Consider the following 23,353-nt stretch of genomic DNA (forward strand, 5'->3'; position numbering starts at 1 on the left):
ACAGACACAAATATGCAGAAAATGTACCTGCAGAAAATGTTATCTGCATGCGTGTCAACACACATACATATGCACATACTCACACACACATTTGCAAGCAACATGCCAACACACACAGGCACACGGAGACACACACACACACACAAAATATCCACTGGTCCTCACCCCGGATCAATGTGTGGGGGCTGGCTGGCCTTTGCAATCAAAAGCCAGTGAGGGAGGAGGATGGAGAGAAAAAAATCTTTACGGCCCCTAAAAGATGGATGCGTGGCTGGCGGCCCGAGTTCAAAGCCCTCCATCGGCAATCAATGAGGGCCAGTTGGTGGGCCACAAAGCAGGATGTAAAAATGCCAAAGTAGGCAAGAACAAACTAGCTCCTGCCACTGCCACCTCTCTCCTTACCCATCACCCCCATCCTCACGCCCCCGCCGTGGTGCCCACCTTCCGGGCACCCCCGAACCTCACCCCCCCCACCCTGACATTGCCGTGGCACGGATTCAGTCGTTTAAACAGAGGACTGACCCGTGCCAACCAGCTGCCACCTCCACACAGGAGGTGGGTAATCAATGGCTCATTCTCATTCCCAAGAACCCGTCCTAAAGTGCTGCAATGGAAGCCATCCTCTAGAGCCAGGACCTGCAGATCAATGGAGCAGACACACCAGCCCCACACTGCCTGCTCTCACAGCCCCACACTGCCTGTTGTGTACACATGCCACTGTGCTTTGGGAGTGGATGTATATAGCCCACATGGCAGGTCGCTGTGTATATATAAGAGCATATAGTAGTAGTATGTGTCTGGGTGAGTGCTTGGTGTGTTTGCAAGAGGTTATGTGTCTGTGAGTCCACTGAGCAATGTCTGAGAATGTGTGCTTGTGTCTGCAGTGACGTCAGGACCTGTGTGTGTGTGTATGTGTGTATGTGTGTGTGTGTATGTGAAAGAGAGAGAGAGAGGGAACAACAGTTTGTGTGTGTGTGTGTGTGTCTGAAAGAGAGAGAGGGAGAAAGAATGACAGTTTGCGTGTGTGTGTTTAGTAGACAGTACATAAGAGAGGCGAACCGTGTGCATTCGCGTGGGCACACCGCGCCTCAATGTGTGTGTTTGCTGTCTGTGTCCCCCAGCCCCTCTGTCCCTACCCTGCATGAGCGTGTAGAAGGTTCCGGAGGCGGAGAGGTTGGTGGTGATGGTGATGTCTTCTTTGTTGGAGCCCTCGGCCTGGACCCTGACGGAGCTGTCCATGTCGCTCCGGTAGCTGCTCACTCTGCCCGTCGGGTAGGTGACATTCGTCAGGCGCCCGTAGCTGTCATACCTGCAGAGCGCAGAGACCGAAGACAGAGGCAGAGCGAGGGAAAGGACGGAGGAGGACGAGACGGATGGAGAGAAGGAGTGGACAGAGGGAGAGAGAGGACAGAGAGAGAGAGAGAGAGAGAGAGAGACAAAAAAAGAAATTGTAGAGGGAGATAGAGGGAAGGAGATAAATGGAATACAGAGAGAGAAAGAGAGAGATAAATGGTCAACAATGCTTTTATTTCTGAGGGCATGGACTTTCATCCTTGAGACAAACCTCATAACAAAAGGAGAGGAAAGAGAGAGAAGAGAGAGAGAGAGAGAGAGAGAGAGAGAGAGAGAGAGAGAGAGAGAGAGAGAGAGAGAGAGAGAGAGAGAGAATGTACTGTATCAAGGCACAGTCCACATCTCCTGTTCATTATAACACTCATCATCTCTCACAGTGGAGCCCGACATGGGCATTTCCCAGTAGTGTTCGACTACATTCAGAACGGCAGCAGAGCCAAAGGGCACAATAAAAACATGAAGGCAACAACAATCACCACACAAACAACAAAAATAGTGTGTTGAGTTTCAGTGTGTGTGTGTGTTTGTGTGTGTGTATGTGTTGTGTGTGTGTGTGTGTGTGTGTGTGTGTGTGTGTGTGTGCGTGTGCGTGTGTGTGTTGTATGTGTTTTATGTGTGTGTGGACATACATATTTGGGTGTATGCATACTGTATATCTGTGCATGGAATATGTATGTTATGTGTGAGCATGGAAATTTACATAAGCAGGGGATGAGGTGTGCAATACTGTGTGTGTGTGTGTGTGGAAAAGAGAAAGAGAGAGAGAAAGGGAGATGGAGGGAGAGAGAGATAGGGAGAGAGAAGGAGAGAGATAGGGAGAGAAAGAGCGAGGAAGAAAGAGAGTTGTCTCGTCTGTGTCCCACTGTTCCAGTCCGTGGGGTAGAGGGAAAGAGCTATGCGCTCGTGCAGGTGAGTCAGCCAGAGAGAGAGAGAGAGAGAGATCGAGAGAAAGAGAGAGAGTAGTGTATAAGCGTCTTCATCTCCAGCCCAACCTTGTGGTTGCATCACTTCCTGAGAGAGGTCAACCTGCGTGACTCAGAAGCTCATCATTAAGAGCCTCTCCAGTCAGTCTCTCTCTCTCTACTCTACTTTACTCTACTCTACTCTCTCCACCCTCCTAAACGAGAGCCCGGATGGACGTAAGAATTTATATGGCCCGCCTGAGAGAGCGAGTACAAGGACTGTTATCTGGCGTGCCAAAATTTCAGCTGAAGAGCTCTCACCGACGTCAAAATAACAGACAAATCGAGGAGATAACGGAATATCACTCTGTCTCAAACTGCCAAAAAACTAGCCTTGCCTCTCCCAGCTTTATCCAAATATATCAAAGAGAGGAAAAGATAGAGAAATAGAGATGGAGGACTGAGAATGGAGGAAGATTACATCTCCCCAGTTCAATCAAATCAGAGGCGCTTTGCTGTAAAGACTGGAGAGTGAGCGAGCAGGGTCCAGATGCTCAGGGTGAGGGGAGAGGAGGGGAGAGTAGACCATCGCAGTGGCCCAGACGCTCAGTGTGAGGGGAGAGTAAAGCATCAGGGGCATCAGTGGCAGACAGAGATGCACAGATGCTAAGCCGCAAGCTCCTCTGATTTCACAAGGGTGCCACCAGTCCACAGTGGCTTGGTACAAGAAACAAACAAACAAACAAACAAACAAACAACAAACCAAACATATAGAGTAGACAAACTGTGCCGCAAGGGTAGACATCTCATGAACTACTAACAGAAAAGAATATCTTGAATATCTAAAATGGATGACTAAAACAACTACAACGATCAAAACAACAAAAAGGAGTAAAATGTAACACAACAGAGGAGTGACTAAAGGGGATGGACTGCCTGAGCAGTGCTACCAGAGAGACAGCAGTGAGCTCTCACAGACAGAGCAGTGTCTGGTTTTAGTGTCCGGTCCAGGGGCTTCAGTGCACTACCCTGGCAGTCCGATGCTACTGCGAAGTGACCCAGACCCTGCAGAAGAGCCATCACCCCGCCAACACACACACACACACACACACACAGACAGACACACACACACACACACACACACACACACATGCCCTCCTGCCACCTCAAACCACACACACACGCATGGACTCACACACACACACACACACACTAAAACCCTACCCTCCAATCTGCAGCTCTCTCCAGCTTCCCTGGGCACTGTTGCATGTCTGGCTCTGATCAGTGACCCACAACCCCTCAGTCTCTCCGCAGGGTCCAGAGCAGAGAGAGAGTGAGAGAGGGAGAAAGAGAGGGAGGGGGGGTGGAGGAGGGAGGGAGAGAGAGAGCGAGAGAGAGAGAGAGAATGTTCTGGCTGCTTGGGAGACTCTAACAGCCGGCCCCGCTCACACTAAGAGGCCTATTAGCCAGTAAGTTCTGCTAGACATGAGAGTGCACACATGCACCTGCTCAGCCACACAAACACACACAGATGGATGAGTTAGAGAGCACATGGAGTTCCCCTTGGATACCATCCTCTAGTCTGCCTGAAGAGCATCACTTTGATGGTCACATGTTTGTTCCTCAACCTTTAACCATTGCCAAGGGCCTATGACCAGCTGTATGTTCCAGTCTCACATATGCTCTTCTCTTGCTCACTCTCTTTCTATTCTACTCACTCACTCACTCACTCACTCACTCACTCACTCACTCACTCACTCACTCACTCACTCACTCACACACACACTCACTCTGTAGTCAACCTCCATCCATACCCGGGCCCAGTCTCCTCAGGTGCTGAGATGGAATCCCACCAACGCGTTCCGCTTTCGACTGTCTGGGCTCTCTTTTTTTCATTACACTCCACTTCTGTGGTTTGACCCCACTGATGCGGCCTGGCTCGAGACGCCTCATTCAGAACTGCACGTCTGCTTTAGATCCAATTCAATTTTCCAACTGCCCAATATACATTTATAACCTCGCGCCCGTCCAAGACTGGCAGCGCGGGCTGCCAACTGCCCAAAACATACGGCCGCCTAATCTACAAAGGTTTCTTGGCAGTCAGTAAAATGTTGCGCTCGTTTGCCGTGCACCACTTGATTAGATAAGAAATAAATAAAATAAGCAAACAGATAAACAAATACAATAAGCACAAAGCATAACAGCCTGAGAGAGAGAGAGTTCAAGTGGAGCTTAACGGTAATTTGTTTACTTTGAGCGTTGCTGCTCTGATATTTACAGGCGAACCCTCAGCAAAAGGGCATGTGCCTACCAGAGTCACCTCAGCAGCATCTGCATCAGCGGCAGCTACAGAGGAGAGCCACTCCACTATCTACAATCCAACTACAGAGACAAAGGACTGGAGACACGCGCGTCGGTAGGGGAACGGCAGAAGAACCACACGCGCACTGTTTCTGCCTGCGTGTGTTGGTGGGTGGTGGAGAGTGGAGGGTTGGAGGGTTCACTCCCGCTTTGTTCTGTCCAATAACAATTAGCACTTCTAATAGGGTAAAAGAAGGCGTAATTAACGAGCTCAGGTGCTCGGCGCGATAAACGGGCGGTCGCGGTGGAGCACAATGCTCCGCTGGCCGCGTGCGTGCCTCATCAGAGGACAGATAAACTCTCCATCTTCCAAGCACTACTGATTGGGTGTGGGGGTGGTGGTGGTGGTGGGGTAGGGGTGGAGATTATGCCGCTGACCCCTCGGGTATGGACCTGACCTTCAAAGCTAATTATGCAAGCGCAACGAGAGAAGTGTTTCATTACATGCAAGACTTTGCTTTACCCAAGGGGTGTGTGTGTGTGTGTGTGTGTGTGTGTGTGTGTGTGTGTGTGTGTGCCAGAGAGGGGGGATGCAATGGTAAAATCTAATTGCCCAGAAAAACACCATTCATGAAACCATTCCTAATGGCAATCATAGCGTTGTTTTAATCTAATTGCATGTATTGAGGTAACACAGTTGTTTTCGTGATTTGTTCATCTGCTTGCGAGGGAGGCAAATATACATGATAAAGGAGGCTTATGAATGGCTAATGAAATGTAGTGCAATTACAAGGATAAAAGACGCCATCAGGTTACAAACTGGATGCATCTGGCTTGATAAATGCCTAGTGGACTTGTGCCTTTGGCATTCATGTAGGTCAGAGTTGACCTACATGAGGACAGAAATATTGTATTGTTTCGTATAATACTGTCAACAGAATATTGTTCACTTCTGATAAAAGTCTACATTCCACAGCAGCTCACAGTAGTCAATGCATTTTGAGGACTGACGGTCCAACTTGACCGTTTTCCAAGTCGTCACCTAACTTGTTAAATGAAAATAGCTGATAAAAATCCTCCACCACTCGAACATCAAAACACATCAATTCCGCCTGTGCTGGTACGAGCGCCCGGAAAATCAGGAACACTGAAAAGAAGCCAAAATAAGGCTTTATTGTGTGCACTCCTGACTTCTAAACTGGGATAAAATATGTGGTAAATTAGTTTCCTTAAAAAACTTAATCCTGTTTTGTGTGATTACAGCAAACAGGATTATACACTTGAGAGCCCCTTCGCATTTCCTTTGCAGGTGAGAACGGCAAATTCAAAATGAATGACAGAAATATTTGAAGGAAACATATCAAGTCCCTGAGCCAATAACGTCAAGAGCGAAGACAGAATAAATTCTCAGCAAATATTTGTCCCTGTTAGAGCTAACTTTGAAAGCAACTATTCTGCCCAAGCGTGCCTGGAATCCAAGATTGGCCAAGCACCCTTAGAACACCAATTCCTATCCACTTAGTGGCTGTATCCATAGTAACACATAAACAGAGTGCCAGCAAAGTCCATTTAGAAGAGGAAATCCGGCCTCTACAGTGTCTCATACTGTGATGATGCTGCTATTAATAAAACACAGTCCCAATACAGGCTTCAATACAAGCTTTTAACCACAATCAACTCTGCTGGGTGCCATAACCAAAACATGGAAGAACTTCAACAACATGCCATGGGTTCTTCAAAGGAAAGCAGGATGAGTGTTACATTCGTCCTAACAAAGGCACAAAAAATTTCATTGCTACTTACTCGTAGAATCGTTGTCCAGCCGTTCTCGTTGCTCATGGTTGCGAGGAGCCCAGAGCTGCCGTGGTAGGTCATGATGGCCAGCTCGTGGCCCTGGGCGCCCACGCTCTTCAGGGCGTTGTTGGTGCCGATGGTGAACCAGAAGGTCTGGCCGTCAGGTGCCATGATCCAGATGGGCATGCCGGTGGCGTCGCGGCGGAGGGTCACCACGTTCTTGTTGAGATCGGTCACGGTGGCCAGGTCGCCCTCGCCGGTGTAGGTGAGGTTGTAGACGTAATCGCCGGTGGTGAGGCTCTGGGTGTAGATGTGGCTGCCGTTGGCGTCGAACAGATAGAGCTCGTCGTCGATGGGCGACGACACCTCGTACATGTTGAGCGGGCTCAGGAAGGGCCGGTTGCGGCGCACGTAGCGGATGCGCACGTTGCCGAGGTCGGCGACAAACAGCTCGCCATCGGGCGACACGGCCAGCGAGGAGGGAGCGTTGAGCCGCGCGTCCTTGGCATAGCCCTCGTCGCCCGAGTAGCAATCGCAGTTGGGGTCGTTCTTGCAGTCGCAGCCGCTTGGGGCGCCGGCCACCAGAGAGATCTCGCCACTGGTCGACACCTGGCGCACGCGGTTCACCTTCTTCTCGTCCGACTCGGCGATGTACAGCACGCCGCTGTGCGACACTGCCAGGGCATTCGCCGACTCCAGTGTGGCATGCACCGCTACCTTGCTTACAAGGAAGTGGTCGATGCCAGGCACCTGGCAATGCATAGGACGGCCCGCCACAATGCGCACCTAGATAACGTTATGAGAGACAGGCAGAAAGCACATCAATTACAGAACAGAATATCTATGACATGCATACCAATACACAGAGCAGTAAGACAGGTAATCTTGGCTTTTCGCTCACCTGGTGGTTCTCAGAGATCTGCAGCACCACGTTGTTGTCCAGAACATATAGTGAGTTGTCCATGGGGCTCACGGCCAGGTCAGTCGGCCACTCTAGCCGCACCTGAAGGAGGGGCAAAACAGACGCGATAAGCACAAACCTGCGTGGGACTCAGCCTTGAACCAAAAAAGACAACATCGTATTAATGTTCCTCTTCTGGCTCTCATCTTGCCATTCGAGCATCCTTGAGACCAAAAAAAAATCAAAAACAAAGTGTGAGTCAGTGGAGTTTATATAAAGGTTATCCACCAGAGGGGAGGTAGGCAAAATCAGGTGGAGCATATTTCTCTGGCCGAGAGCCTTCGAGGGCGAAACGATTCATAGCGGAGAGCTGATGATCAGATAAAAGCAAGGAAAATGGGCGCCCGTGGTTCAGCTAAGAGGGGAAAACACAGCAAACACACGTTCCAGATCCAACATTGATACCAAGCAAAAAGGTGTGAGTGCGTGTGCGTGCAAGTGTGTGTGTGTATGCATGTGTGTTGGGGGATGGGTTTGGGAAGAAAGTAAAATGATCAGATTAACCCAAGCCACTGCAACGAGGCATTGATCATGTGGAGTCTGTGTGCCACAAAGCATGCGTGTGCGGATCTGTCAAACGTGCTCACCGATTCGCTCCTACGCTCATTTATAAAGCCAAGTTATTTGTCCACGCTGGTGAACAGAGTCCTTGAAAAACAAAACCAGACTCACTAATCACAGCCTGACAGGCTTTACCTTGTGCCCCCAATACACTGATGTATTATACTGCGAATCACACAGCTATCTGTTTTAAAACATAGAGGTGGCTGTATCCAACCTGTTTGCTGCTCTCTCCCTAGCTTGTACACAAAACTAAGCAAAGAGGGTGAGTCTCGAATGCCCGGTTTCATCAGTAGTGTTGGCAGAGAAACTGTGATTAAATGTCTAGTTTAGTTTTCTGGCATCAAGGAAAGATTAGAAAAATCTAAACAGGAATGTGCGAAGATGGCAAGCACAGTATTTATAGATGGAATTAAATAGAGTGAAATTGATTTGGATGAATTTGAGTGGTTATCCATGTTGTTTCTTTTTGAAATGGGGAAATTGCCTGACCAAAGATTGCACTGCCATTCCAAAGAAATTACCACACTTGAGCAAGGACCGTTAGTGTTATCCTGCCTCCAAACTGCCAAGAAATGGTAAGCATCAAGGTCCCCACAAATGCAGGCTGCATTAAGTTTTTAGCACATTTCATTGCTCACCAAACTATAATTCAAGTGATTAAGTCACATTGCAGGGTAATCATACGCACTTGTTTGACTACCGGGAATAAAAAAAAGTTTGGTAAGTGTCACAACATGCTGCTGTTCCTGAAACTTTGTATCCAGTGGTTTACAGTGCAATGCTTTAAAGGGCTGTGAAGGTTTTGGTCAGGCATAGAGTAAGGTAACCTTCAACTGACAATAGTTAAACAGTGCATCAGCAAAAAAATCAAATAAAAATGTCAAACTGCTGACTTGTGCGAGAGAAACAAGCCTGAGGGAAATCGTTTTTTCTCTCCCTTCCTGTTCCTTCTTCTGCAGACAACCATGAATAAGCAGAGGCTACCGTATTAAATTCCTTTTCACGAGCCCAAGGATCTCAGGCCTTTTTCCCCACCTCTTCTAAAAGCCCCTGGCCTCGTATAAAAGAAGAACTGGAACCTCAAGCCGCAACATAAAACATTGCCCCACTCAATAACACCTGGCAACGGTTTCTCGGAAACGCTGAGGGCAGTTGATCCTCATCAAACTAGCACCGCTGCCCTGCTGACAGCCGCTAACTTCGCTTCCCGGGAACTCAACAGCCGATATCTTGAGTATCGGCTGAAATTGATCTGAGGGTGGGGAGGCGATTGAAGTGGCGGCTTGGACTCCGGCTCTGGGTTTGGGGGCCTACTGGCTGGCTGGCCAGTGCTGGCCGGAGTTGCCTGTTGCCATGGGTGTGCGTTCTGACAGCGGATCAGCCCGTGTTGCGCGGGCACGTCAAGGCACACACGCGACTTCACATCGCATCAAATTGCTGCTCTTCATCGCGTGTCAGATGGGGAGAGGTTTTATAAGGTCTGACGTGCAGCATCACATGGTCTTACACCCCCACACCAACACACACAAACAGACACTCATGCATGCACACAGACACACTCCAATATACTCACACACACACACACACACACACACACTCTGATATATGTGAACACAAACACACATATAGGCATTCTCTCAAAACACACACACACAGACACACACACACACACATACTGTACACACACATACACACCTCACTATTAAACAGAGAGAAGCAGGTGTATGATTCTCAGAGAGGAGGTGCATTTACTGGGAGTGGCCGAGAGGCGGCCGCTGGGGAATGGGAACTGGGGGGGGTTTCCATCCCATAAAACCCATTTCTTGTCAGCACAGACCGCTGAATATTTCATGACCCGGCTGCGTAGAGGAGGACAGGGGAGTGGGCTGCAAGGGTTTTCACACCACGGTGAATGATGAGGGGAGCCTCTGCACTCACAAACACCCATAAACACACATGCACACGCACACACACACACACACACACACACACACACACACACACACACACACCCATACTTACACACACACCGACATACACACACACACACCCCTCTCCCAATCTAATTGTAGCCTTCTATGACCTGACACTCAGACAGCTGTCACTGTCCTCCTGAACACACACATGAACACACGCACCCCCGACAGATATTTGCTGTGTGCCATGTCACCCAGATCGGTTTTCCTGCACACGCTCAGTCATAAAAAAAACACACATTTAAAAAAAAAAACCTCCCTGGCCGTCACCATCTTCTTTCAATAAAAGCATCCCCGCAGCCTTCACTCTTATCAAGCTGATGCCTGTCTTGAAGAGACAGAAGAAAGGAAAAACCACATAATCCCACTTCCTGTTTGAAGACGCTCTCTCCAACTCTGACCAGATGTTATTGTCAATAAGCGATTGATGAAGTCCTCAGAAACCAAAAAAAAAGTGAGAATTGAAGTGAGATTTATAAGTAGTGTGTGTGTGTGTGTGTGTGTGTGTGTTCTCTGTGTTTTTGCCCTGACTTGATGTTTCCAGGCACGCCTCGCCACTCTCCCCTCTGCTACGTTTAGACGCACTGGGGGTTGATGAGAATATTCATGTTCAAAAAACAGACTTAATCACTGCGAGGGCATTTCAAATGGTGATGAAAAGAGACCATAAATACGAATCCTCGCCAGGTTCAAAAAAACATTCAACACGCACGCTGGAGAGGGATGGGGGGTTGTTGGCACAGGATAGAGTGTGCTTCATGGGGAACATAAAAGAAGGAGAGGAAAGATAAGAAGCCAGCAGATGGAGAAAGAAAAAATAAATAAAAAATGCACAAATATCATTCATGGATGAGACAACGCTGGAATTCAGATGCTAATAAGATGGTCAATGAGTGATGTAGAAAGGAGTTTTATTCAAAAAAGAGGTTGAGACAGGGAGAGAGAGATAAAAAGAAAGGATGGAGGTGGGGATAGGTGCCATAGCATTGAGTTGGAGAAACAGAAAGAGAGATAGAATGAGCAAGAGGAAAAAAAAAGGGGAGAAAAGATGAAACTGGAGATGGACAGGTTGGGAAGAAGTGGGAGAGAAGAATGGAGGAAAAGAGAGAGAGAGAGAGAGAGAGAGAGAGAGAGAGAGGGAGGGGGCAGAGAGAGGGAGGGGAGAGAAGGGAGGAGGAGAGAGGAGAGGAGAGAGAGAGAGAGAAAAGGATAACATGGGAAAGAGGGAGATGGGAAACGAGACTGAGTGAAACAGAGAGAAAGAGAGAGAGTGAGAAAAGAAAGAGAGGGTGAGTTGTGAAGAGAAGAGATCAGTGGGTGAGAATGGCAGTGGAGAGGGAGGGCTTTAAGTATGCCGAGTGGCGAGTGTTTGAAGCACGTGCTGCCTGATGAAAATTTAATGGATGCTTTTTACTGTCTCAGAGTCTCTGGCTGGCACAGGCTGTGATTTGTCAGTGCCATGTGGTGGTGATGGTGTGTGTGTGCGTGTGTGTGTGCGTGTGCGTGTGTCTATGACTGTTGGAGGCATATCCTCAGGAGATATTAGTTTTTTGGTAGATATATGTAGAAATACTGTATGTGCATTCCAGTGTGTATACTGTATGTATGTGTATGTGTGTGTGTGTGTGTGTGTGTGTGTGTGGGGGTTGGGCTGATGATAGGAAATGGGTGCCTGGAGGAAGTCTACTCTTTTGATCTCCCTTCCATCTCTCTCGGCAAGAGGAGGAAAAAACGCATACTGCTCTATTGGAAGCCAAGCCAGAGAGGGAGGGCACTGGGGACCAACATCAGACATACAGCATTGTTACATTAACATTGAAAACCTCAACATGAGACATACAGCAACGTTGCATTAACATTGAAACCAGCAGTTAACTGATACCCAGTGTCAAATATGCTTTTGCATCAACAAACAGCTCTGCAGTCATTTGATATAAAAATCATACAATAGAGTAGGGGTTGGTATGTAATTTTATGCCTGAACAAAAAGGATAAACGACAAAAGGGGCGACACATTTGTTTTTTTACGTGCTTCAACACCAACTCAGTGAAATGCTAACCTATTTTATCAGGAACCTTCAGGATGAGGGAGATACAGAGTTGGAAAGGGAGAAAGAGTGGTCTGAAAATCTCTGAATATGCAGCTGAGGCCAGACAAGCTAGCCATGAATAATATTTCCATGAATCAGAGCTGGACCCACAGAGAAATACATTGATTCCTAATGGAAATCTAAGAGTACAAACAGTCTCAGTCTACAAACACAGGCCTAGAAATTACTTGGAACAGATGACGGTTTAAAATCACCTTGGACTTTTGTGCAAGGCTCAACAAATTAATCAGCCAACGAATTTATCATTTTTGTCTCCCAAACCGAAAAACCCTGCGCTAAGCAAGAGGCGAGGCTTTGCCTCGACTCCCGTGACCTTTACAAAATTGGTCAGCGATGCTTTACAAAATTGGTCAGCGATGTCTCAGACAATGCAATGGGGGATACGGGAGTACTGGCCATTGCAATGGTCTATTTGTGGGATAATGTCACTGCAGACGATAGCGCTCCCCCTTAATGTTTCTCCCCTCTCGCTCCTGCCTGATGCACTTAGAGGGCAGTGGAGATGGCCTCACTGAGGAACAAGAAGAGAGCCACTTCCCAGCTGCTGAGAGTTCTCAGCTTCTCCATGAAAAGCAGAAGGAGAGCAAAACTATCAGAGTAATGCACCCAAAAAGGCCATCGGATGGGCATAGACGCCCATGTAAGGCTCCGTAATGGAGGCTTAATCCAACCCGTCCAACTCCCTCCCCCACCCCCCTGTGCGTGTCTGTGGAAACCTTGCCTGAGGGGACAGTCAGCTTTCAACTGGAGAAGTGCCCTCAACTGTGGGGCAGAAAGGCGAGAGTGGAGTGGAGTGGTGGTGGTGGCTGATGGAGGTCAGAGGTTGTGGTTGTCCGTGTTGCTTTCTCACCATCAGCCTTCACACACACACACACACACACACACACACACACACACACACACACACGGAGGCAGGGGGCCTATCCCCCTCTCCCTGGAGTTATAGGCCACATCTGTGGCGAGCGTGGGATGGCCTGGAGGGACACTCGGCCTCCTAACACCACCCACTACGCTACATGCCCCCCTGCATTCACACCATCCCACAGCCACCCACCCACCCACCCAGCCCCCAGCTGCACTCCCATAGCCAGCGCAACACTGACCACGCTGCCTTTGATGCTGCGACCTGGTTGTAGTGCCATGTATTTTGGTCAGTGTTTTAATGTGTGCGTGTGTGCGTGTGTGTGTGTATGTATGTGTGTGTGTGTGTGTCTAATTTTTTCGCTGCAGTAAGAACCTTTTTTAAAACAATATCTTTATCTTGCCATGACATTTATCCTACTTGTTCATCCAACTAAGGTTGTGTGCAATTTGTGTGTATTATAATTGTACCTGGGAGATGTCCATGGCAGAATCACAACTCAGAGGCCTAGCCGAAGTCAGGTCATTGAAGCCCAGCAGCGTGGAGATGATTCCATTCTGGTCCACCCGGCGTATCATGGTGCCGTCCACAAAGAAGATGACGCCGTACTTGTCCACGGCAATGCCTGTTGAGTACACCGTCAAACATTTAGCCAGGGTATGAGAGTGGCTTGGATGTAAAGAAAGAAAATTGCTTGTCAATCGGGGTAAATTTGCTGCATTGAACAGCAGCGCTTAATTGATCCCTAGTGATCGATGATTGGTAGATGAGGGGGAGAGGAAGATGTGGCATCGCAAATTACAGCAATATCAACCCGATGAGTCTGCTCATCGAGCCCGCTATTGATTAAGCATTTAAATGATGTTCAAAAGCGCTTCTCACAACACAAACACAGAAGAGAGGGGATGAGAAATCGCAGACTCCACGGAAGACACAATCGGACTTAATGAGGAACCCTGGAACCAATAAAAAATCCATGCGGATTCATTATTGATGGTGGGGGGGAAGGATCACACTGGCTCTAAGCCACTATATACCCAGAGGCAACTTGTGGAACTGGGACGGGGGCTTCCTCATACGGCTACAAGTGCAGATAATACGGTTTGCTTTTTTTGCCGTCACTAATGGATGTGCGACCTTCTGTTAATGACACTAAAACTGTCTGAGACCTTTCTTGTGTTTTACTGCTATTGCAATCTCTGTTTCCTGCCATTGAGTGTTACAACTGATTGGTGTTGGTACCACTAATGCTCCCAAATGGACCACAATTTCATGTTAGCATGTAGATTAGATTTGTGGGACTGTCACGGTGAGGGACAAGTTACAATTTTGCTTAGCTGACAGCCATCTAAAAAGTTGCTTTGAAATCGCAGCTGTGGGAATAAAATGTCACCCAACTAGGTTCTATTGACACACTTGTGTCAGAACTGCTGCGATGGCTGGCACTGCTCATGACAAATTCAAGCATATAATCCAATAACTAACGGGTTACGCAACACTGCAAATATCAGCCTGTACAGGACAGGCCTCGGCTCCAATCACTTTCTTCTCCTCTAAACTCGGCAGAAGAGAGTCAACAACATGTGCTCCTAGACTGAGATATCGCTATGTGTTTGAGAATGGGCGGGTATTGATCTGGTTCATTCTGCACTGCCTGTCCGGACTCTTAACTCATTCGACTTTAGAAACTGGAGCACTACTATTCCCCTACACACATAAAAGCAGGCTCTTGGTCTTGGTGGCTCAAAATGTGATGACATTTAATGTGTAAAGAGTGTTTCAGAAGAAATCAGACATAAAAGAGCAGTCCACAAATATCCGCACAGCAGGATATTGGCAACCCCTAACATTTGCCATGAAGGTCGATAACATCTTTGCTTTATAAGGGACAAATATGTTAACAGATGACTAAATTGATGGGCTCAAATTAATTCATTAATCTTGACAAGCTCCTGAGCTCTTTGATTATCTCTGAACAAGCATAAAATCATGCCATTTTGTGCAATTATTGGAATGTCTTTCAACATACACACATAACCCCAGACCAAAGACAAACACCACAGCAAACTGGTCCCTGAGAATTCACCCCAGCTAAAGTCTACTCTATGTCATTGTGATGTATACAAATCCTCCGGCAGCATACCTCTGGGATTGGTGAGGGGGGCCTCTATGGCCTTGCCCCCGTCTCCACAGCGTGTCTCGTCGTAGGGCAGACACTGGTCCCCGGTGCCCGCCACCACCTCCAGGTTCTTGGCCACATCCTTCACCTTGCTCAGAGACTTGATCTTGAACACCTTCCTGGTGCTGGTGTCGGATAGGTAGACCGCCCCAGTCACCGGGCTGGTGGCCAGGTAGTACTTATGAGCTGGGCTGTTGCTGATGGTATAGACAGATGAGGAGGAGGAGGAGGAGGAGGAAGAGGAAGGTCAGGACACAGTCAGTATGAAGGACTGTACTTCTATGGCAAGATATCTAATAATTGAATTTCAAGTTTGGAGAACAAGTGGAGGACCTCAAGGTTAATATCTCCTTTCTGTTGCCAGACAAAAAGCAGATATTATCTACACTCAATGAAAAAGCATTCTGACTTAAAAAAAAACAATTTATGGTCATTCTTAATTGAGCCCTATTCTACTTTTAGATATTGCCAGTGACATTCAACTTTGGTAGATGACGCTGCAGTTTTGTGCTCCATGGCCAAGTCTTAACTTAGGCTAAGAAAATGAAGCCGCTAAATGAAGAGTAGAGCCTTTCTGCATTGCAATGTCTATGTGCACCCCTGCGGATAGCTGTTGAGAAAGAAAGACGGCTTCCGAAACCTGCCATGCGATCAGTCCTCCGGCGGCCCTAACACAGGCATGGGACATGAAATGCACGGCAGGACTGTCACCACCTCCTACAGGGCTTTCCTCAAGGAGATGTATACACACACACACACACACACCACACCACACATATACAGGCCCACTATCTAAACACATTATGCCATTCTCTGGTGGAAGGAGAAAAAAGGTAGCACTAGCACATAAAAGTAAAAAAGGAGAGAAAGAAATGGGTCTAAGGAAGGGAAAAGTAGGCCCCCGCCCCCACCCTCTCTGCCTGACCCCCTCCAACATACCCCCTTTACACAACAGAGAAGGCGCCTGACATGGTAATCCTTCATATCCACACAGGGGGCTACCAAACATGAAGGGCTGACAAAATGGGCCCAATCAGTGAGGAGGGAGAGTGCTGGCTACGTGCTAAAAGACCCAAACAGGAGAAATCACACAGAGCACACACAAAACTCCCATTTGAGAGAGAGAGAGAGAGAGAGAGAGAGAGAGAGAGAGAGAGAGATATAGAGAGAGGGGGCATAACATTGAGATAGAGAGAAAGAAGCCATGCTTCATGGAGGTAGGAAAAATACAATGTTTAAAAAAAAAAAAAAAAAATGATGACAAGCAGCACACCTGCGTTGCCAGTTTAAACATGGGAATAAAAAGAAAAGGTATGGGGCATAATAGCTACTGTTTGTTGGGCACTCGCTGTGGTTGGCAGCCCTCTTGTTATGGAACCAACCTAATTTGGACATTTTTTTCCCTGCCAGCCCTGCCAGCCAGCAGCCAGATTAAATGTGCTCTGGTCCCCACTCTCTGTCCCCCGGGCTCAGCCAGACATATCGGCCATATATGGCACTTTTCCCTTTCCCTCAGCACACTCTCCTATGCTGTGTGTCCTGACAGTCTGCCGTATGTATGTATGTATGTATGTATGTATGTATGTATGTATGTATGTATGTATGTATGTATGTATGTATGTATGTATGTATGTATGTATGTATGCTGGATATTTCCAGAAGATTAAGAGGCATCCATACATGTGAAATCATGAGCCGTAATGATGACACACGGGCCTGTGCTAAATCTGGATGACAAGAAACTAACTATGGCAGGGGTCTTCAATTTGAGGATATGATCATCTGGTCATGTAAATTGCTTTGTGTGTGTGTGTGTGTGTGTGTGTGTGTGTGTGTGTGTCCAGAAATGACTATCATTACATTTGTCCCCAGGAGGTAACAAATAGACTATGCTTGTGTGTGTGCTTGTGTGTGTGTGTGTGTGTGTATGTGTGTGTGTGTGTGTACCCTAAACTCATGGATAGGTTTTGCAGGCACGTCAGATGCAGAGAGATATGGGGAGAAGAGTGTTGAGACAAAATACTACCAGACAGATGATCACCCAAGGGCACGTCATCCTTCTGCAGTTATTCATAACATTTCCTTGTTCACACACACAAATCTGCTTCCCTTTGCTAAACCCACTACCATTTGCTTACACTTATTATGCCAAATTAAGATGCAAATAGATTGCTTTTCTGCTAACACTTGCTGGGATCTACAACCAAAAACAAATGAATTCTAGTGGAGATGATGAAGTGGACGCCACACACACACACAAAGTGGACGCCCCGGTTATTTGTTTGTCTCATTACAAACAAGGCCTCGCAAGACCCTGACATCTGGAGGAAAAACAAAGAGAAAACAACAGTGGAGACGGAGCTCCTGTGTGTGTGCACAAACAAGGAGATGGCTGACTTCCTGCCTGGTGGCACCTTAAAGATGACTTCAGTCATGCGGCCCTGATGCAGCACAGTTCTGCCAAACACCATCATCATTACCGCCCCAATCTGTCTGAGGAGGCAGGCTTCAAACACGCTTAGAAAGGGAGGAACAGCAGTGGAACAAATGAGAAGGAGGAAATGAAAGAGGGACAGAGGGAGAGAGAGAGAGCGTGAGGAAGAGATTGTTTGCAAGAGAAAAATATTTAAAAAAAGCTAAAAAGGAAAAGAGATAGAAAGAGTGAAATAGAGAAAGTGAGAGAAAAAGAGATTGAGAGAGAGGGAAAGAGAGAGAAATAGAGAGATAGAGAGATAGGCGGTTAAAACAACCTTTTTTTCTGGAGGCGTGAGAGTGCCACAGCCCATCTCCTCATGACTGCACGAGCAGGGGGCACCAGTAGGTCTGTGGCACTGTCAGCTTCGATACATTACTGCTCGTGACAATTGACCTTCTGTGGATGGGTGAAGACAGGACACTTTGCCTGACCGGGGGCTACCCTGTCACATCTAACCCACTAACCGAACTGACTGACTTTCCCCTCCTCCATTTTTGGTTTAAAGGTTTCTGCTCAAAACAGTCTTTGTCCTTAACAAAAAGGCAGAGAATAAAAGAATAAAGGGAGAGGAGAGAGAAAGAAGAGACAGAGAGAGAGAGATAGAGAAAGAGAGAGATGGAGAAAGGAGAAACAGAGAGAGAGATAGAGAAAGAAGAGACACACAGAGAGAGAGAGAGAGAGAGAGAGAGAGAGAGAGAGAGAGAGAGAGAGAGAGAGAGAAGGGGGTCTTACAAGAATAGGGACCAAATGCTTCTGTCTGTCCTACAATGCTTAGCCTATTTTGCTCCTGTTTGCAGGGATTTGGTAATCTGGAGGTAGTCAAGATGAAAGGAGCAGAAAGGAGAAGAGAGGAAATAGCGAGAGGAGAGAGAGGATGAGAGAGAGTGGGAGAGAGGAGGTGAGAGAGAGGAGGTGAGAGAGTGGGAGAGAGGAGGTGAGAGAGAGGAGGTGAGAGAGAGGAGGTGAGAGAGTGGGAGAAAGGAGGTGAGAGAGTGGGAGAGAGGAGGTAAGGGCTAGCTCCTGGTGGGCACGGGAAATGAGGAGAACAGCTTGACCTTCAGTCGCGGCAGCCACAGACTTCATCTATATTCAACAATGGCATGGCGCAGGGTTGGTGCAGATAATTGGATTTCCCTGCATGCTGCCGTAACAGTGTGGGACATGGGGTAGGTATGGAGGCTACTTGTGTGCCTGTGTCTGTGTACATGTCGACGTGTGTGTGTGTGTGTCTGTGTGAGAGAGAGAGAGAGTATGTGTGTGTGTGTGTGTGTGTGTGTGTGCATGTATGTGTCTATGTGTGTGTGCATGTTTGTGTGTAGTGTAAGTATGTGTGTGTGTGTGTGTGTGTGTGTGTGTGTGTGTGTGTGTGTGTGTGTGTGTAAGGCCAGCTTGCTGCCTGGGACTAACGTGGGGTCACCGCACACGGCGATGGGATCATCCTGTTTGTCATAGTCTTAAAGCACACACACTCCGGTAACCACTGCCCAACAACCTGACAGCACTTCCTCCCGAATTTGTCCACGGATGAATGCTGCTCCGTGAGAAAATCTTCTCTGAGTTTCGGAGCATCACTCTCCTCCCTCCCTCCTTACTAACACAGGAGCTACAAGATAGCTGGCATATCTGCCAAACGGCTTGCATGGCTTCTGATAAGAGAGATACTCCAAAAAAAAAAATATCAAAAAAAAAAAAAAAAAAACTATGGTTCAGACACTGCAGTCAAGCCAGTGCTGGTTATCTGGCCTATCTCTATACTCTGTCAGCAGAGCCTGGGAGATTTTACAGCAGCAGTAAACACAGTGTCGCGCCTCTGAGGGGAGAACTGAATGGATACCCGAATCCGAATAAAGTAGCCTGTCCAGTCCCTTTGTCATGCCTTTCAGTTGAACTCGATTTGAAGAAGTGTGTGTGTGTAAATGTATGTGTGTGTGTAAATGTATGCGTGTGTGTGTGTGTGTGTGTGTGTATCTGAGTGTCTTTGTGGGTTGACCGTGAGCGAAGAGGCGGGACATCTGCTGGATGTTCCCCGTATGCTCTGCCGTTGGCATCTGAACATGTGAATAACAGACGCGACGCATCATCCCCCTTTCGTCTCCTGAGTGGCGGTAACGGCAGTGGCACCGGCTGCTGCTGCCACGGGAGTCACGACCCTCTGAAGTGGAAATCAATCGCCAGCTCCTTACCCACGTAGGCCTTTATTCAAAGTGTGTGTGTGTGTGTGTGTGTGTGTGTGTGTGGCAGGAACTCCCCTGGGCACCTGAGCACAACACTCCTCAGCTGTCAGTCATGCAGCCGGAGCGGGCCGACGTTTGACTGACAGCCGGTGCGATTATGAGGGCTCCGCTGTGCATCTCAGCTACGAATATATTTCAGAGCACAGCCTATATTTACAGTGTCTTATAACCCACAATGCACCATTAGCGCCGTTACTCATCACTCTACCACAGGAGCTGATTGTGTTGTGGTGTTTTCTCCTCCAACAGGAGCACATTCTCAGGAGGCACGTGAATAATACTCCTACTCCTCCTTCTCCTACTACTACTACTACTCCTCTTGAGGGCCGTTCACACCAGAAACGATAACGATAACTATAACGATAAAAGCATCTACACTGACCAACGATAAGGAAAGTCTCTCTTTGTGTCGATGAAAGTGATGACTAAAATTGGATGGATTCTGATTGGCTGTCAGCTTTTTATTATTCTGAAAGTGATCCCCAACGATATCGTTCTTCCTATCGTTATAGTTTATGTGTGGACGTAGGCATTCATATGAACTAGAATTTTTTTTTTTTTTTGCGGTTATCGTTATAGTTACTGTTCTTGGTGTGAACGGCCCTTAATTCCTCCCAACTGATCCTACTACTCCTCCTGCTACTACTATTAATAATAAACAGTTGGTGAATGGGCCATATCCATGCCGTGCCATGTTTCACTGAACGTCGCTTCACTCTGAGTGAAACACACTTGTCTGTGCAGCGGAAGAGAGCGATTAAGTTCTTCATAAAAGCTCACCTCCCTGGGGGTGTCCTGAATATTTCAAACCTGCGACAGAGCTTCACTAAGTCCACAACCCCCTCCCCCCCCCCCACACACACACACACACACACACACACACACAACCGCAACCCTCCCCATCTGCCTTCCGGTGACCCTAGTAAGTCTCTTCCATCAGAATTTAAGTTTTGCTGATGTCCGTGTTTGTGAGGCTATTGCGACAGAGAGCAGACGGATCGTGGGAGGCCACAGTGCAACAGCTGTCAGCAGTTCTCCATCATTCATTAACATTCACATACCCAAGCACTTATTAATATGCAGAATAATGTCAATGTAACAATACCACCAGAGATGTTTATACAATTGATGGCATCTTACCTATGCCTGTATTCTTTATTTCTGTCCACATAAAGAGGTGCAGCAGAGAAGGAAAGAGAGAGAGGTATAAGAGAGAAAATGTTAGACATAGAGGTTAGTATTCAGTGTGGATCACTTCATGGGTTTTGTGCCAGCTAATAATAACAACAAATAATAATGCATTTACTTCATAAACTGTGTCAACTGTTAAGATTGTATTGCTTTTTTGTTATTATCAGAATAAGCCCTCAGGCCAAAGGATTCTTTGAATGGGATAACAACAGACTCAATATGCTGTTGATTGTATACTCTTAGCACATTACAGTAGTTCATGTTTTAATACTACTCGACAACACTGAATACCAACCCTGTGAAATTCAACTATGAGAGTTTTATTATATTAGTGGATGTTGAAAAGTCTAAATAGAATGCATCATCACGGAGTGACACCAAGCTTAAAGCTGCTGTAAGCTTTTTGAAATACTCATTGGTAAACTAGGCAGATATATATTTTGATTATACATTGACATTTTGACATCCCATCTGTGTTAGCCAATCAGGTATGTTGCCAGGCAGTCCTGTCTGCCAATTAGCCAGAGTGTAAACATCCATGAAAATGGCCAAGTCAGGTGAAAGTCATCAGGAAGTGGTCATATCACTTACAGCATCTTTAAGCTAGGGCACCTGCAGTGGACATTTATAGAGGTGCAACTCCAGCGGGGTGAGTTGCAACTAGCTACAGGCAACCTTTCAGTAGGTCCTACAAAAGCCTCTGAAACAGGCACCATGGCCTACTTCTAAGCACAGGTTACTAAATCGGGACTGTCCAGGCTGGGTCCTGGGAGAGGCTATTTAGAACTTAATGATTGTGCTCACTGGTTTGTGACCCATGAAGACATGCAACAGCAAAATCATGTAGCAAACAATGTCCACTAACCCATCAGCGGGAAACATGTGCATGTGGGTGCTTACATGTGTGCTTGCAAATTGTGTGACAGCATGTGTGTTAATATGTGTGTGTGTGTGTGTTAATATGTGTTTTGCGAGTAGGACTGCCAAGGTGCAAGCTGCTTACGAATGCATTTGTAGGATAACCTGTATTTTTGTGAATGTGAGAGTTGTGAGAAGTGTTATTTACTGTATCAATGTTTGTCTGTGTGAATGTATATATCTATATACTGTATATGTATGTGTTGTGTGTGTGTGTGTGTGTGTGTGTTGTTGTGCATGTGTGTGTGTGTGTGTGTGTGTGTGTGTGTGTGTGTGTTGTGTTTACCTGAGCTCCAGCACGCTGGTGACATTGCCCGTGGTGAAGATGCGTCGCACGTAGTTAAAGTCGCCCACGTACAGGCTGCCGTCCGACCCGCACGCCAGCGCCACCGGCGCCAGTAGCTTGTTGCCGTCTGCCAGACCGTTGCAGCTGGGGCAGGAGATGCTTCGCCTCCGCCCGTTACCCATAATGCTCCCAATCACAGGGGGCTGCTGGGAAATGAACACATTCTCACCATTGCCTTTGTGGAGAATGCCTATGAGAGAGAGAGAGAGAGAGAGAGAGAGAGAGAGAGAGAGAGAGAGAGAGAGAGAGAGAGAGAGAGAGAGAAAGGAGAGAGAGAGAGAGAGAGAGAGAGAGAGAGGGAGATAAAGGGAGGGGAAATTTATAACTCCATCCTGCTTTTGATTCAATGATTCAATTACTGACACTCCCGCGCAAAAGCTGCTTGACTGGATGAGTGTGAGTGTGTGTGTATGTGTGAGAGTGTGTGTGTTGTGTGTGTGTGCTGTGCGTGTCGGTGTGTGTGAGTTTGAGGAGGGAGCTGGGGGAATGCTCCCTGCATCAGGGTTGATACAGTTCCGCCTAAAAACCTCATCACCGCAGCTAAACAAGTGTGAATCTTGCCGAGCTCAATGACTCTCCTTCATAGACAGTAGCTTTGAATGCGGAATGTATTTACAACAAGGAAAAAAAAAAAACTCTCAAACCCCCTTCAATTCTGTATTAGTTTCCGTGGACAACTACAGTTACTCTCTCCCTCTTCCTCTCCTCCACTCAACTCTTTCTTTTTCTCACCAATTCAATTCAATTCAATTCAATTCAATTCAATTCAATTCAATGTTGGTTTATTAGCATGACTGTAGGTAAAGTGTTGCAAAAGCACAAAAGAAACAGCATAACAATTTGTACAATAACAATGAGAACATTGACAACATCGAGGGAAAGAGGGAAATAAAAAGGGCATAAAAGGCACCATCTTTCTTTCTCTTACTACAGGCCACATACGGATGGATGACTGTGGGGAGTGTTAAAGGCCCTTAGCCTATCCGCAGTGCGTGGAGTCCAGCCAAGCGTCCCCTCCACCCTCGATTGGATTTGGAGAGGGCTGCCACGAGTCAGCGGTCATGTTAAGGCCGACTGAAAATAGTAGCATGTGCGAGAAGAGCCGAGCGGAGGCCCAGGTAAAAGGCTGACCACAGTAGGGAGGGGAATCGGATGCTAAAGTGAGATCATGAAGAGAAGTAGAAA

General features: G+C 47.2%; 1 protein-coding gene across 1 annotated transcript in view; it reads right to left on the reverse strand.

The window, feature by feature from the left end:
• tenm4 (teneurin transmembrane protein 4) overlaps window positions 1–23,353 on the reverse strand; it is a 175,653-nt gene that overhangs the window by 25,392 nt on the left and 126,908 nt on the right. Inside the window, 8 exon segments of the mRNA XM_048264462.1 lie at window positions 1,137–1,309; window positions 6,360–6,367; window positions 6,369–7,136; window positions 7,252–7,353; window positions 13,295–13,449; window positions 14,968–15,200; window positions 20,854–20,874; window positions 22,109–22,358. Coding sequence (XP_048120419.1) covers window positions 1,137–1,309; window positions 6,360–6,367; window positions 6,369–7,136; window positions 7,252–7,353; window positions 13,295–13,449; window positions 14,968–15,200; window positions 20,854–20,874; window positions 22,109–22,358 — 1,710 coding nt within the window.

The sequence above is a fragment of the Alosa alosa genome, chromosome 15, assembly GCF_017589495.1.
Source record: "Alosa alosa isolate M-15738 ecotype Scorff River chromosome 15, AALO_Geno_1.1, whole genome shotgun sequence".
NCBI lineage: Eukaryota > Metazoa > Chordata > Actinopteri > Clupeiformes > Clupeidae > Alosa > Alosa alosa.